The 15,929-nt window shown below is 35.2% G+C and overlaps 1 protein-coding gene across 2 annotated transcripts in view; it reads left to right on the forward strand.

The window, feature by feature from the left end:
* Positions 1-15,929, forward strand: part of Start1 (Steroidogenic acute regulatory protein-like) — a 251,063-nt gene that overhangs the window by 113,345 nt on the left and 121,789 nt on the right. For both annotated transcript variants that reach the window (XM_081735713.1, XM_081735712.1), the window contains exon 8: positions 1,664-1,789. In XM_081735713.1, coding sequence (XP_081591839.1) covers positions 1,664-1,789 — 126 coding nt within the window. The remainder of the gene's footprint in view (positions 1-1,663; positions 1,790-15,929) is intronic.

The following is a 15,929-nucleotide window of genomic DNA, read 5'->3' on the forward strand; positions in this document are numbered from 1 at the left end:
ATGTCGATGGAAGGTATATCCATCAACTCTCCATTCCAATGCAGAATTTGAAGAAATGAACTTAATAAATATAATTTACCTATGTATAAAAATGAAAGTGACCATGTTTGTGACTTAATAACTCTTGAACCACGCGACCGATCTCGATCAAATTTGCCACATAGATGAGGTTGAGGTTCGGGCCTGGGATGGTTTTTATCATTTCACTCTGACTGTGCGGCTTAGGGGAGGGGAAGATATTTAAAAATGATCGATATTAGTATCGAATCCATAGTTTTCGGGGTTTCTGAAACCAACAGTGACGCTTCCGATACCATTTAAATCCAAATGCAGCCTTTTATGTCCAAAATGAAACGTATTGTCCCCGTGCGATCGACGGGTATTCTGTTAGTAATTATATACTACTTAGCTGTGTACTAGAAGATTGTTTAGGGAATAAATACCCAGATGAACATAATATAAACAATTAAAAAGAAGTAAGATTAGGAATAACTGTAAAGCAGCGAGTAAGTTATAAAATATTGAATGCTAATAATTATATACGTTGATATCAGTACAAACCCACCTAACAACTCTTACGTACCTAAATTGAAAAGATCTATGAAATTACTTACTTAATTTTTTAATGGAATAAAATATATCGTATGTAGTAACATCTAGCTTGAAACTTGTACTCTAACTACTACCACACTTGTTGATCTCAATACGAACTAAACTGTATACAGATAATGATAAATACTCAGCTATTTTGTGAATGAAGTTCTACGTGGTTCTTCTAGTAATAAGCGTAATCTTACATGCACTTACCTACGCAAGCCTCTCTATACTTATATCGTATGATGATCTGTAATATGTCGTACTCGTCTGTGCAACTGAAGTCTTACCTGTTTTGTTTTATAGCTAATACTTACCTTCTGTTATTTAGTAATCTTTTTGTAATTTTGTGCATGAAATGCTGTAATATTCTAAATCCTCATTTTGTTTCAGCTATTATTTATTCCATATATTATGTATTTTATGTGTAGTTGTATCTACTTTATACGTATTAGTTTGGGCATCCTATATATTTAGGCATAATCTGTCTGTCGTCCGTAAACTCCAACATATGGTATATTTCTAAAAATTTTAATGCGCCGAATATGAACGAAATTCTTCCAATATATCGCGTTAGGCAACCGATGGATCCTTATCTTCACATTTTGGAGAGAACATCTCCAGTGGCGAATCTGATCCACATTCGATATCCGTGAAGTCTTCGTCAAAGGAGTTGTTCAGGTATTGGATGTTCTTGTACCTTTGCGCGTACTAACCCATCGCCTCCCGACTAATATGGCGCCACGCATTCTGCGATGACCTTACGTAGGGTTCTTTTTTACCTTACATTGGAATCGGAGTGTTTATGATTGACGCCACGAGCAGAGCGTCATTTAGCATTGATAATATTTATGAACACTGAAATACATTTTTCTTTCCTTACTCGTATATTTTAAAAGTGTTTGTAAGTCAGCGTATTACAAATACATCAAGCACGAAATAAAATTGATATTTAAAATTTTTCTGGTTGAAGTCTAGTGTTAAAGGAAAGAAATAATTAACTTATAAATATACTTCTTTTTTGAGAGTGAAATTTGTATAGTAGTAGTAATTTATTTATTTTTTTCAGCATCTCCGTACTCTCCAGGTTCAGAAAGGACACCTTTAATAAGAAATTACTTGCAAAGTCTTCCAAGATATGACGATTACACAGACTCTATAGCAAACTTCTATTCGCCATTGGACTCTCCTGAAGGTTAGTTTCAACTGTTCTACTTATATGCTTTGTTCAACCCAAAATTTTGGCTCACTTATGCAACAGACTCCAATTATCTGGGCCAATCAACGGAGGAACTGCACGAATAATACAAAACACAATATAAGGGGGGGATATATATATATATATATATATATATATATATATATATATATATATATATATATATATAATATTACAATAATATGGGTTAAAGAGTGTGTAAAAATACCTATAAACAGGGCCGGCCTTAGGTGATGCGGGGCCCGATTGGGAACATTTTGCGGGGCCCCAGATATACAACTAACTTGCACCAAGTCTGTAGACCTCTCTCTCTTTCTATATATATAGGCGCGTATCCAACGGGGGTCTATAGGAGCTCAGGAGCTCAGTTATACACTGGATAAAATGGGCTTGAATCGTGCTATACACTGGATAAAGCTGCAAACTATAGTTTAGCCTCTCCCTTCATGATATCCTGGATCCGCCACTATATATATATATATATATATATAATATTACAATAATATGGGTTAAAGAGTGTGTAAAAATACCTATAAACAGGGCCGGCCTTAGGTGATGCGGGGCCCGATTGGGAACATTTTGCGGGGCCCCAGGTATACAACTAACTTGCACCAAGGTCTGTAGACCTCTCTCTCTTTCTATATATATAGGCGCGTATCCAACGGGGGTCTATAGGAGCTCAGGAGCTCAGTTATACACTGGATAAAATGGGCTTGAATCGTGCTATACATTGGATAAAGCTGCAAACTATGGTTTAGCCTCTCCCTTGATGATATCCTGGATCCGCCACTATATATATATACACTGCGCTATCCCTGCTGGTCTAGTGGTTAGCGCGTGCACCTGTGGTATATGTAGTCTCGAGCCCGATTCCCGGTGGAAGAGCACACAAAATTTAATTTCATAATCACTCCCTTTCATTAATCATCATTGATTTCTCGAAAAATTCTTCATGTCATATCTCCTTGGTGATGATTGTGGAAATAGCCATAGTTTTGATGTAAAATTATCTAAGGTTGATGGTATGATTCGCAGCTTCTTCTGTTGAATCGTATTTTTACATATAGTTTCAGTAACAAACTTTGTGGTACTGATAACCGTCTTCAAATTTCAACTTTAAAAAAGATGCAGAGATAAAACAATGCAGTCCTTACTAAATCACACATCCTGAAAACGAAAATGCAATTATTTTTTTTTGTATAATCCTCAGATTTTCTGCTATGATAATGATGATGATTAACTGCTGACAAAAGTAAATGCAATTTGATATAAAATAAAATATGCTTATGACGATAAATTCTGTTTCAATAAAAGAAATACACGTATGTTATACTAAACATTGCAAACATATCATTTACAAACTTAAGTATATATCTTTATTATTGCGTATTCAGATACAGGGTGTTCCGGGAAAAGCCGACAAACTTCGCGTATGTGTTCAGAACCTCAATACAAGAAAAACTCTGCAACTTTGATCGAGAATGCTTAATTACGAAGGTAGGGATAATAAAAGGGTATAGAGAATGACCAATTCCAGCAGTTACTTTTAATTAGCTCTCTCCTTGTAACTAAGCGTTTCCGACCAAAGTCGCACAAAAACATTTTTCTTGTATGAGATCCTGAACACATATGATAAGTTAAGTCATTTTATACCTGGAACACCCTGCCTGTTTACTTACTAACTTGGTTAAGAAAAAATGATTAATGGGAAAGGCAGTTTCGAAACATTTTCACGTTTCTTTGTTGTGGAGTCCTCTTTCAGGAGGAGCTGACAATAATCTCTCATCATGCACGGGTCCCATTTCCCTTTATAATGTTTATCCAACTGCAGAATGTTCTGATGAAAACGCTCACCCTATCCACTGCTTATAGCAACTAAGTTTTCAGAGCAATAACTCCAATGGAAATGCACACAGTTAATGAATTTTAAAATAAGTATTTTACCCTTGTGCCTCGCAATTTTTCAAGAAGGTTCTGTACCAGTATTTCATAGGTTCGATCTCTTACAAGTAAACCTATCAATATCGAAATCTAGTCTTCTGACCAAATTAGCAGAGAACTGTGGAATATCAGGAAACGAACGTAAGCAAAATTTAAAATGGTCACAGTTGCTAAAAACCTGATTGATCAGAATAAGCCATAAGAGTGTGTTTCAAGTTTGAAAATTTAATTTTATTTGTAAAACGGGTAAAGAGATGAAAAACAAAAACATTAACCGACACCGGGAGGATATAGACATCTATTTGAAGGTATGATTATCATGGTCGCTGTCTTGAAGTCGGCCATCTTGTATCGCGCTCGACTTTTTTTTTTTTTTTTTCCTAAATAGGTAGGGGGTCATGTAATATATCAAATTGGGCTAGACTTTTACGAGAAATACAATGGTGAAGTCTATGTTTCCATAAGTTTATATTTGTAAGACATAATGAAGTGCCCATTGATATGAATTTGTTGGTTCAAAGATTTAACAGCTGTATCTTTATGAAAATAATTCAAATCAGAAAAACCTAATGTATGCTAGTGAGAACACCGTAGGTAGCTACTTATGAAAGATATACTCAGCTTGAAATCGTTATCCATTGCAGACAAAATAAAATGGTGATGAGATGATCACAAACCTTAAGGAACTAATGGAAGATGGATGACACATTTTCCATTGGATTATTCACGTTAGAAGACAAACTTTCATAAGCATCCACTTATTCACTACGCACTAATGTAAATTCGGTTTTCCTGACTTGATTAAAAAATACATCCACGGGATCTTTCGCAGGAGAGGGCAAAGTTTGTTCTTTAGTTTTGTATTTTTATAATAGTTTAGGAGAAAGGATATGCAAAGAAGTCGCACTGAGGCTGATTTATTTGATACCATCTCAGAATTCACGGTAGTATCACATGACATAATCAGTAAGAACGCTAGGAACTTTTACGTAGTGGGGTATTGAAAAGAAAAGAGGGTGAGCATCCAGAATAATGCTATATGTTTTTACACAAACTCAAAGAAAACAATATTTTTACGCCCAGGGGTGTGTGTAAGGAAATTTGGAGGAGTGTTAGGGGTTTGTGGTGTGTGTAGAATACTCCTTGGACATAATATCTATTTTTACAACAGAAGTTGTAAAAAAAAATTAAAAAAATAAAGAAACTACTGCAGTATTATATTCAGAAAATATTTGCTTTTCCTCGGAAACTTAATACAAACTATTCATTTACTTGTTAGGGACGGGCCATACACTCCCTTGTGGAGTTCATTTATGTATCTGTATTCCAATATGTTGTTTGCACTTGACAACCGAGAATAGCAGAGCCATCTTAACGGTATCATAGCCACTTGGCCGGGGGACCCCCGATCAGAATGGCATGTATTAGGAATAAAATTTAGTCATAGGGACCACACAACACTTGTTTGCTCTGGGGCCTAATATGCTGTTAAAACGGCACTGGAGAGTAGATTAAACTAGAGAGTAGAGTAGACAGCACTAGCGCGGGGCCCGATTGGGAGCAATCGGTCCAATCGGCTTAAAGCCGGCCCTGCCTATAAAAGTAACCTGTTAGGAACATGCTAATAACTTATTAAAACATATTAGTAACTTTTTGTTCGTAAGACGAAATTTGATTCTAAAATTAGAAAACGTCTTGCATAAGAATGAACAAAAGCAAGCTACATACTAGTACAGTAGTAGCTTGCTTATAAACCTAACACTACTGCAGGGTTCATACACTACCTGGAAAACCTGAAAATCTCAGGGAAATTGATTTTGGAAGAAAAAATCCTGGATAATTCAGAGAAATCGATCATATCTACTAAAAAAAAACTGGAAATAACAGGGAAATTTTTGTATATTTTGAATGTATTCAAGTGTGGAACAAAGTTTTCAATATTTTAAATTTTATTTCTTTTAATTATTTTCTTGTGACTCAATTAACTGCAATCGTTCATTGGGGAGAAGGGTAGCCATTCTTAAAAATATATTGTTCTTAAAATTTATATGTTCTCTTTTTGTTAGTATCTTCCAATAGACCTGAAAATTGCAAACTTTAATATCTGGAAAACCCGAAAAATTCAGGAAAATTGAGTTCAATATTTTTGTATGAACCCTGTATTGTCTACTGCCAGCAGAAACAAACGTATATAACTGCTTGTGCGCTCACGTAAGTTCGCCGTAACAATATGCTAGCGAGCTACGGACTGGCAGCCAGGCAGGTTACCAGTCTGTGTATCGGTTTCCGTAGGCGGAGCAAGTAAATGAAAGTGAAGCGCAACGACATAGCAGCCATTTCGGGTCTAACTGAGAGTTTCGGGTCATCATTTCGTAGCGCTTTGCGTCAACACAGTGCAAAAGTTGTGTTTTACTTTACGATTGTTGTTATTGTAGTTATTATTACTTTGTGTTATCTGCCTTGAGTTGAATCCTTAAATTTTGCGTCAACCGTTACGAAATAAGGTCCACAGACAGAATTGTAGATTGGAGAATGTGTCAACTTCTATTTAGTCTGACGAGCGTTGTGAGTTGTATCTAGCAGGAAAATGGAATGCTACCAAGAAAAATTATTATTATTTTTTTTTTTTTTCAAAGTAAGTGGATTATAGAACGTTTGTTTGTAGGGTTAAAATCAGTAAAATAATGGATTTACGGTCGAATAGCAAAACACGTTACATATTTCGTGATACAAATTGATGAACGAAAAATATTGTATGGGATAACTGGGTACATTCCGTAATCGTTTGCGTTAATACAACGCAAAACGTGAGATTTAGGTAACGATAATCGACATAGGAATTATAATGACTGTCTGCATTTTTGCGTTGGGTTGCTGTGCTCAGACTTTTTACGAAGACTGGTACGGACTAAAAATCAACATCAGTAACAAAGGCGACTCTTGAGTGAAGTGACAGTTGTAAATATTAACATTTTTATGAATGCAATCCACGAGAAGTTAATTGCGCATAGGTTTGATGACAATTCATTTACAGTGGAAAACATTAGTGGCTTGTTAATAAGTTCAAACAAAACACATCAATCACTATTTCTTCATTGTTATGCATATTTTGTATATTATTATTATTATTATTATTATTATTATTAATAATAATAATAATATTAATATAAAGTACAAGGTCAGTGGTAGCCCATGCCTCAAACCAGTATATGTGACTGCAGAAAGATAATGTGTCTGATAAAAGCAGTGATATATATATATATATATATATATATATATATATATATATATATATATATATATATATATATATATATATATATAGCCGAAACTGAAACGCAAATTAATAATGATAAGTGTATGTTTGTTCCTCTCAATGAATTTATTTTCAAAAATCTTAAGTTTGACTTGTCTAATACTATAATCTCAAAAAAAGTAAATATACTAAAATACTCGAATTGACAATCAGTATTTAAAGTTTAATATAATCATTATTAATCATTATTTTAATTATAGACTATATATATATGTATATATGTGTGTGTGTGTGTGTACATATATACAGGGTGTTTAAATACAACACCGACAACGTTTGGGAGCTGATTCCTGATACCAAGATAAGGCAAAAAGTATAGACAAACCTGGATGCACAAATGCTTCGTTTTGGAGTTAAATATGGGGAAAAGAAAATGTACTTTAAAATTCTATAACTACAAAACTACAGGACCTATCGTAGTCGGGTCAAGACTTCACACAGAAACTAATATGTGCGCTATCCAAAAAATACATGTTTCAAAATCCTGAGGTACTCACACAACAGTTTTTATAGAGGAAGTTTGGGTACGGGCATACAATTTGAAGTACTTACCAACTATTTCTATAAAAATTGTTGCAGAAGTTTTGAAACTTGATTATTTGGATAGGACACATACTAGTTCCTAAGTGAAGTCTTGACCCGACTACGATAGGTTACATAGTTTTGGAGCTATGGACCTTTAAATTTCATTTTATATATATATTTTCGGCAGCCTATAACTCCGAATGGAAGCATTTGTGCACCGAGGTTGGTCTATACTTTTTTTTTTCTAGGTGCCAGGAATCGCCTTCCAAATGTTGTCGGTGTTGTTTTGAAACGCCCTGTATATATGTATTAGGGTGACCACGAAAATTCACTTTTGTATTTTTAATGGTCTCAGGGTCAAATTTTATTTCTTTTTATCTCAAATGCTTACTACAAAAATTTTGAAACAATTACATAATACTTAGTGGTCGCTCAACACATCAATAAACTCACTTAAAATAATAAATTCACATGCAGAGGTTTGACACGCTTTCGAGCCTGAAAAAGAATATCGTTCGTTCCCATGTTTCACAGTTTATTTTTTAATGAAAAAATCCGTGGAGATCTCCAGTGTTTCAAACAGTTCTAGTGTTCCTGGGAACGAAGTCACTAAGGACTTTATCCACCTTGGTCTCCTCATATATTAAGCGCACGAATTCTTCTTCTTCACTCCCATCCCTAAATAACGCTGTAACCATGCCTTTCCTTACTACTGCTTCAGTACTTAAGAAACTGAGACCAATAAGTGGTTCGCTCAAACACCACAGATGTTGTGAGAAACTGCATTTCTGCTTCTGCAATTTTCGCATTAACATTCTTGTAGGAATGAATGCGCCTTAAAAGATTCAGATCATTCCTTGGAGCTGACAGCGCACTGAAGAGGAGAGAAGTACCACGCCTTCAAATACACTGCGACGACAAATATGGTGAAGTCGCGAAAACCGTTCAGCTCACGAGATGTAAGATGAAACTGTGACCGGAAAAGATGTACAGTATCTTCAGGCAATAAATCAATTTCGCCATCAATAGTGTACGATGGTAGGCTCTGGGAATGTAAGAAGTGATACCTGCTCGAAGAGCCTCGCCAAGAAATATGAGAGCAAATTGTAAAAGTTCTCTGTAATTATTCTGGGTTGAATAGCGTCAGTTGCTGCTTGAAGAAAGATAACAATTCATACTTTACTAGGGTCAAAACCTTTGCGACAACTTCGTCCTGGATTCCAGTGTCGAACTTCAGCTTGTCAGTTGAGTTCCATGCCTCAGACAAACGTTGAAAGAGTTCTATGTGTGGACCCATTGAAGCACTAAAATCCATATCGAACACTCTCGCCACAATTAGTTCCATTATATGATGTCTGCAAGGGACTCTGATCAGATCCTTCTGCATTTTCTGTTCCAGTAGGGTACAAGCTCCATTTTGTGACCCCGTATTAGAAGCTGTTGTGTCAAAGCACGTGAAATGCACGCGTGTGGTTAAGTTTCAATCCTCCAGCAATTTAAGAACAGCTTCCGACTGGAAGGCACCACTTCCATTTGGAATAGCAGACCCTCGTAATAGTTTCGTATTACCAAACCCAGAAACGAGAACCGCTATGAGATTAACTAATTCCTTAGAAGTGAGAGCAGGTAACAACTTATCCTAGTGCATGGTAAGTGAACCACCAGATAGGAAAGACGAACAAATTTCAATAGCGATTTCCTTACAGTTCCTTCTATGTGCTCGTCTAATAGATTCCATAGTAGTAATATCAGGGCTCATAGCGAGTCACTTTTTTTTTTTTTTTTAACTAAAAGTTACTTTTTTTCAAGTTGGTCACTAAAAGTTACTTTTTTTTTTTTTTTCAAATTTGTCACTAAAAGTTACTTGTTTGGGAGGTAAAATGATTTTTTCGTGTGATTTATGTTTTGCATTGGCAGTTTTCTAAGAAAAATATAAAAATGAATGAAAAAAGACAGAAACTTGTTACTCATTACTCTTCTGAAAGCTTCAGTACTTGCTGACACATGTGAAACTGTCAGTTTTATTCTCACTTTTGTGTTTATTCTTTCTAAAGCACAGTGGATGATTGGTAGATGCGTAAGCTCTCAAGGTGGGATTGAGAACCCTTCTGTGTCTATTCTTCTATCATAATAGTCTTTTAGTTTTCTCTCGTAATAGTTAACGCTCCGCTCTACGTTGTGTGTGTTTGTGTGGTTCATCATGTTCGTCTTGTGTTATGCTTCTTGTATGTTCTTCTTAAGAATAGGTGATGAATTTGAATATTTCATAACTTTAAGAACTCTCAGTGCTAAGTTAAATATAATGTCTGGGATGAAGAAATTCGAAAATAATCCAGAACTGGTTCCACTTACTTAGAAGCTTCTTACATCTGCTAAGTCTGCTTACCGTAACTACAAAGCATACTTAGAAAACCTAAGAAAGGAGGAAGCTCAAAAAGAAGTAAAGAAGAAAAGATGAAACAAAACAACAAACAGAGAGGTGATGGAGAAATTGACAAAGGAAAAAAGCGTCATGATGAGATTTTGGTCACTTTTTCGTGTGCTTTTAGTCACTTTTCAACTATTTACAAGAGACCAGACCACTATGAGCCCTGTAATATAGACTTATCTTGAGCTGTTGCCCAAAGCTTCCACTGCAGCAGCCAGAACATGACTGACATTTCTGTTGCTAATTTCTGAAAACAGCTCTGGTCTACACAACTTCGGCTACTTTGTATCGTACAGCCTTCGGGAAGTAAGACGTGCATAATCTTGAGTCGTCATAATTTTCTTCAGCGTTGTATAAATTGTCAGTATCATCATCATCATTGTTGTTGTTGATGAAAGCATTTGTTGAAAGCCTATCCATTTCCTTTCTCTCCCTGGTCTCCTATTTCTTTTTCTTTCTTTCTTTCTTTTTTTTTTTTTTTTTTTTGTTTACTTCTTGCCTTCTCAATTTAATATCTACTCCTGCCGTTGTTCCTCGTCTGCCTTTCTTCCTCTTGTAAAAATTCGCGATCTTCTGGTATTTTAATAAATTGAAGTGCTTCGGCATGAGCAACATCGGAAAGTCATCAAAAGTGTCCATAAACACACTTTCTTTGTTTTTTTGCGTTTCAGTTCTTCGTGTTCAATTTTTTTTAGTTTTTGCTACTCGTTGTATAAACTTATCACTTTCTCAATAATGATAATCCTGCTTTGTAGGTATTCGAGCTTTTCTCAAAAGGGGAGAATTTCACTAGTTGTTAAACGTGCGCTTTCCTGAATTGTTAATGTTTCTTCGGAATGCAATTAAAGAAATCTTGCAAGTACTGATTTCACTTAAAAGTAACGTAAATGTAGCTATAAGTTTGAGCGCATTGAGTGACCTTTAAATATTTCATGAAATTTTGTCCGTATGCTTAAGTAATCAAAAGGGATTAATTTGGGGGGTGCCATCTTGGTGTCAGGAATCACCTTACACACGTCGTCTGTGTTGTTTTAAAACACTCTATATATATGCGCCATATTTCAAGAAGCAATTCCAATCGTACATATAGTCCAAGTAATACTGTTAATATATGGAATAAACCAGCGCATTAGAAATAGACCATACGTGATTTTTTTTTGGGGGGGGGGGAGGGAAGGGGTTTCTGAAATACAAATTAGTCATTGTTTATCACAAATCGCGAAATAAACGTAATGTGATATTTTTAATCTAAAATTAATGTAAATGAGATGGCAGAGAAATTGAAAGAATCCGACTTATCCATATACACGCAGTCAAATACCAATTGCAGTATCACTAACTCAGTATTCAATTTTTTATATAGTATTAATATTTCCAAAGGTAGGAAATGTAAACTTTTTAGTCCACCTAAGTCAACAATAAAAATAAAGTATAGAAACGAATTAATATGATCGGCAAAATATCAAGTCTTCAATTAAGAATAAAAGCTAGAGTGTACATCCGTTCAATTTACTATATATATTTAGTATCACCGAACGTAATTGAACAAATAAGGAATGGATTCAATTTCACTACCCCAGCCCCCGCCAAGTGAACTTTGTGGTGGACAAACACCGTGTGCGTGGGTTTTCTCGGGGTTCTCCCGTTTCCTCCCACTTTCTTCATTCCACCATTTCATTCATTACTCATCATCACCGTCTCCTTTAGCCTAACCGGCATAACCGTGGGACGTAAAACTTAAAGATTTCATTTCATTTTTCATTTCCAATTTCACTACCCGTACAGTTCTAATACATACAATAAACTTTGACAGGAAACACAAGAAATGAAATGAAATGAAATCTTTGAGTTTTACGTCCCACGGTTATGCCGGTTATGCTAAAGGAGACGGTGATGATGAGTAATGAATGAAATGGTGGAATGAAGAAAGTGGGAAGAAACGGGAGAACCCCGAGAAAACCCACTACACGATGTTTGTCCACCACAAAGTTCACTTGGCGGGGGCTGGGATCGAACCCGGGACCCCAAGCACCAGAGGGGAAACACAAGAATAAATAGATAGTAAATTATAATTGCACTTAACCAATTTCTGCTACTTTCGTTCTGGTATTCGAATGACTAAAAACTACCACCATATATCGTGGCTATAAGAAAATTTAATAAAACACCAGAGGACTTTCAAAGGCTAAAGTTTTTATTCCAAATTGTCCTAGACAAATCGAACGCCAATAGACAACAATTCAATTCACGAACGGCAATTTAACCTTTTAGCTATAACATGCATATGTATTGATAGTTGCAAAGCTCGGATTTGAAACTCACGTATTACTTTTCTTCAATAATAATCCATTTTAAAAGTAAAAGCCGAAAACAAAACTCTGAGTATTAATTTTTATACCAACATTTGATAACAATTTCACAAGCAGCATACTTGCTCAAACTGCCACAGGTGTAAAATAATATACGTCTCGAAGCATATTAGGAATAGCGAACTTACAGCTACCTGGATCAACGCGAAAGTCAGCTATCTTAAAAAAATGTTAGATAACCCTGGTTGCCGATCAGGGAGTGTTCAGGACGCGTGACTTCTTTAATTTGTGAAATAATGGAAAAAGTACTTTTTCTCTCTCTCTCTCTTTTTTTTTAAAAAAAAAAGATTTTTCTTTTTGTTCTATTCTTTGCACATATTTGTTTCTTCCGTAATTTTATACTTTGACGAACTTCTTTATAATATTCAGTTTTATTTTATTTTTACTTCTTTCTTGCTCATATCGGTATAGTTACCAACAAATTTTTTATGGCAGTAGAAACAACACGTTGTACAGCTACATAAGTTTCAAAACAACAACTTAGGTGCAGTTAGATTTTGAGACCACAGTATTTACTTTTCTTTAGATTTTGAAACCATAGTATTTACTTTTCTTTAGATTTTGAAACCATAATATTTACTTTTCTTTAGATTTTGAAACCATAATATTTACTTTTCTTTAGATTTTGAGACCACGGTATTTACTTTTCTTTAGATTTTGAGGCCATAGTATTTACTTTTCTTTAGATTTTAAGACCATAGTGGAGGGCACGGTGGCTCAGTGGTAGAGCGTTCACCTCCGATGCTTGGGGTCCCTGGTTCGATCCCAGTTCGCGCCATGTGGACTTTGTGGTGGACAAACACTGTGCTCGTTGTTTTTTTCGGGATTCTCCCGTTTCCTCCCACTTTCTTCATTCCACCATTTCACTCACCTCTCATCACTGTCTCCTTTAGCCTAACCGGCATAATCGTGGGACGTAAAACTTAAAGATTTCATTTCATTTCATTTTAAGACCATAGTATTTACTTTTCTTAATTATCTGTTGACCGTTGTTTAAATAATAGTTCTTTCTCCAAGTAACTATTTTCTTTGTTTCTTGTTCTTGAATTTTTACTTCCTTCACCCAGCTACAATTATGTACTGGTGACAGTTGTTGTCGATTTATTGATACCTAAGTACGTAAGTTATAACAACTACCTTGTTTCTCATCTCGAAAGATTGTATTCAAGATTTCTTGTCGTTACGGTGATTTTGTTCTCTGTGGTCTTCATAGAGGAATGTTATTACAATGATTTGTTCGTTCTTGTGAAAGAGGATCGTGAAGCTTAGTGAAGTTTTTTATTTTTAGTTATTTTCGGTTATACAGTTAATTGCTCAAATTCGAAAAATGAATTTTTTGCATCGAGAACGAGACGAGTGCTGAATGGTTTATTGTTAGCGTTCAGGAACGCTGTAATAAGGAAAATATATATAAGAAGCTAGAAGAACGAATGAAAAATTTGTTAATAAGAGTGGAGGAATAAGTTGATATTATTTCGGGAAGGGGAATGCTCAGGCTAAGACTTGTCTATGCCATTGCTGTTTGTATAGTGATTTATTATGTTTTGTCCTCACCATTAAAATGCAATTTGTGAATAGTGTTGAATTTACTTTTCTTTCTTTCTTTTCCTTTATATTGTTTCTGCGCTATGTTTCAATACCAATGTTTTAAGATCACGTCTCAAGTTTTAACAATTTTTTGTACAACAATGATTAAGGAAGATAACCACTATACGTACATGCTGATATTGTTGACATTTTCAATAATAAAGAGTTTAAAAAGCCGTTACATATTTGATTCGAATCTGATTTTGAGTTAATACTCGAATAAATAAAAATTAAAAACAAAATTATGTAGAACAAATAACTTCATAATTGAGTAGATCGAGTAAATTCATCTTCCACATCTTTGGAAGTAGCATGAGAAATATCATGGAGTTGACAAAACTTAAATAGTTTAAAAAAATTTTCAATCAAAAGTGTTCATAAATTCCGGTTCGTTTCAAATTAAAAATTTATTCCATTTTAGAAGAAAGGAAGGAACTTAAAATGCTAAACGCATTACCTCGTTGTATTGCTAAACTAACGTGTTGAAATAAATATTGTGCATTTCTCGGATCTCCCGTCTTGAGATTTAATTTCGATCCGATTTCCTTTAGGAATTAGCTTCCTGGCTAAAAACTCCCATGGTTTCAGTAGCAAAAGCGATGAATATATGATCTTTTAATTTGGAATATTTCGTGTGTTTTCGCTTACGAACTGTTTCAGCAGCCTTTCCTGTCTCTTTACATGATGAAGCTAAGTGGGAAGGTGCAAATGTGTCAACACATGTGACGTTCCATACCAGTCGTTGCCTCATTTTCCAAGGGGCTAATGTCACTCCATCTGGTCGTTTGCCATCATCTCGGGACATTCCAGATGGTTCTAAAATAGTTGGGATACCAATACTGGCAAGATCTCGTGTTACTATATTATTTAGCTCTCCATGACGAGAAATTCTACTTCCACTCCTAGAACAGCTTAGTGCATGTAAGCTTTTTCATCAACTTGTTCTTGACATGTTCATTTGAAACTGTGACATGTTTAAACCAAGACGTAGAGCGACACAAATTTGAAACGTGTTGTTGTCCAAGAAAGTTCCAATATTTTTTGACAGTGTAGCCTGTAGCCATGCACCAGATTCTTTTCTTTGTAAGAATTTAAAATGGACAATATCAGATGTATTTTCAGGGACCAATTCTTTATCAGTTATTGCCGTTAATATAATTTTATTCCAGTTCTCTTGTAAGTTCAACACAGCAGAAGTCCCATTATTGTACATACCATTCCATATCTCTAATCCCTCCGTCAGGTGATGAACTTCCATTTTGTCAATTGGAATGTTTAATATGTTGGAGACAGTTGACTTCACTCCAAAACATGAGGACAAAAAAGCTGAAAGGCTTAAATCTGAGACTTTCCTTACACTTAAACTTCCTAAGCGAATTGGTAAGCGTGCTTGAGTCCATTGATTTTCATTCAAACAATAATTGATACAACCATTGCTTAAGATTAGTTGGTTTTCAGCCCTCTCTAAGAATTCCCTTATATCGATATATGGTAACTGAACCCCTTACGATTGCCTACGAGACAAGACTTGAAGCTTTCTTCTGGAAAGGGTATCGAGGAAATGATGTATCGTCTCGGAAACTATGTCTGTTTCTAGTGGAAGTGGTCTAACTCGTCTCATACTTTGTCACGATACTCCTGTCTCTTCTTGTCTCATAGGTAACCTTAAACGAGACAGACCCTTCATCCCAATATTTTCGTACCGACGGAACTTACGAAGTGATGATAAGAGAGAATCAGAAGTTGTGTTGTGATGAATTATTGGTGTGTGATAAACAAAGTGATTCCTTTATAATGACATTGTTCGAAATCATGTCCTTTACTATATTAAAGTAGAATAATATATTTACAGCTGAACATAATTTTTGAGTATTGCAAATGATGCAGTCTGTGGTTAAGGAAGTAGAGTGTGGTGTGTGTTGAAACTAGAAGTTCATTCCACTTAAGTGA

Source organism: Thermobia domestica, chromosome 13, assembly GCF_964235325.1.
Source record: "Thermobia domestica chromosome 13, izTheDome1.hap1.1, whole genome shotgun sequence".
Classification (NCBI taxonomy): Eukaryota; Metazoa; Arthropoda; class Insecta; order Zygentoma; family Lepismatidae; genus Thermobia; species Thermobia domestica.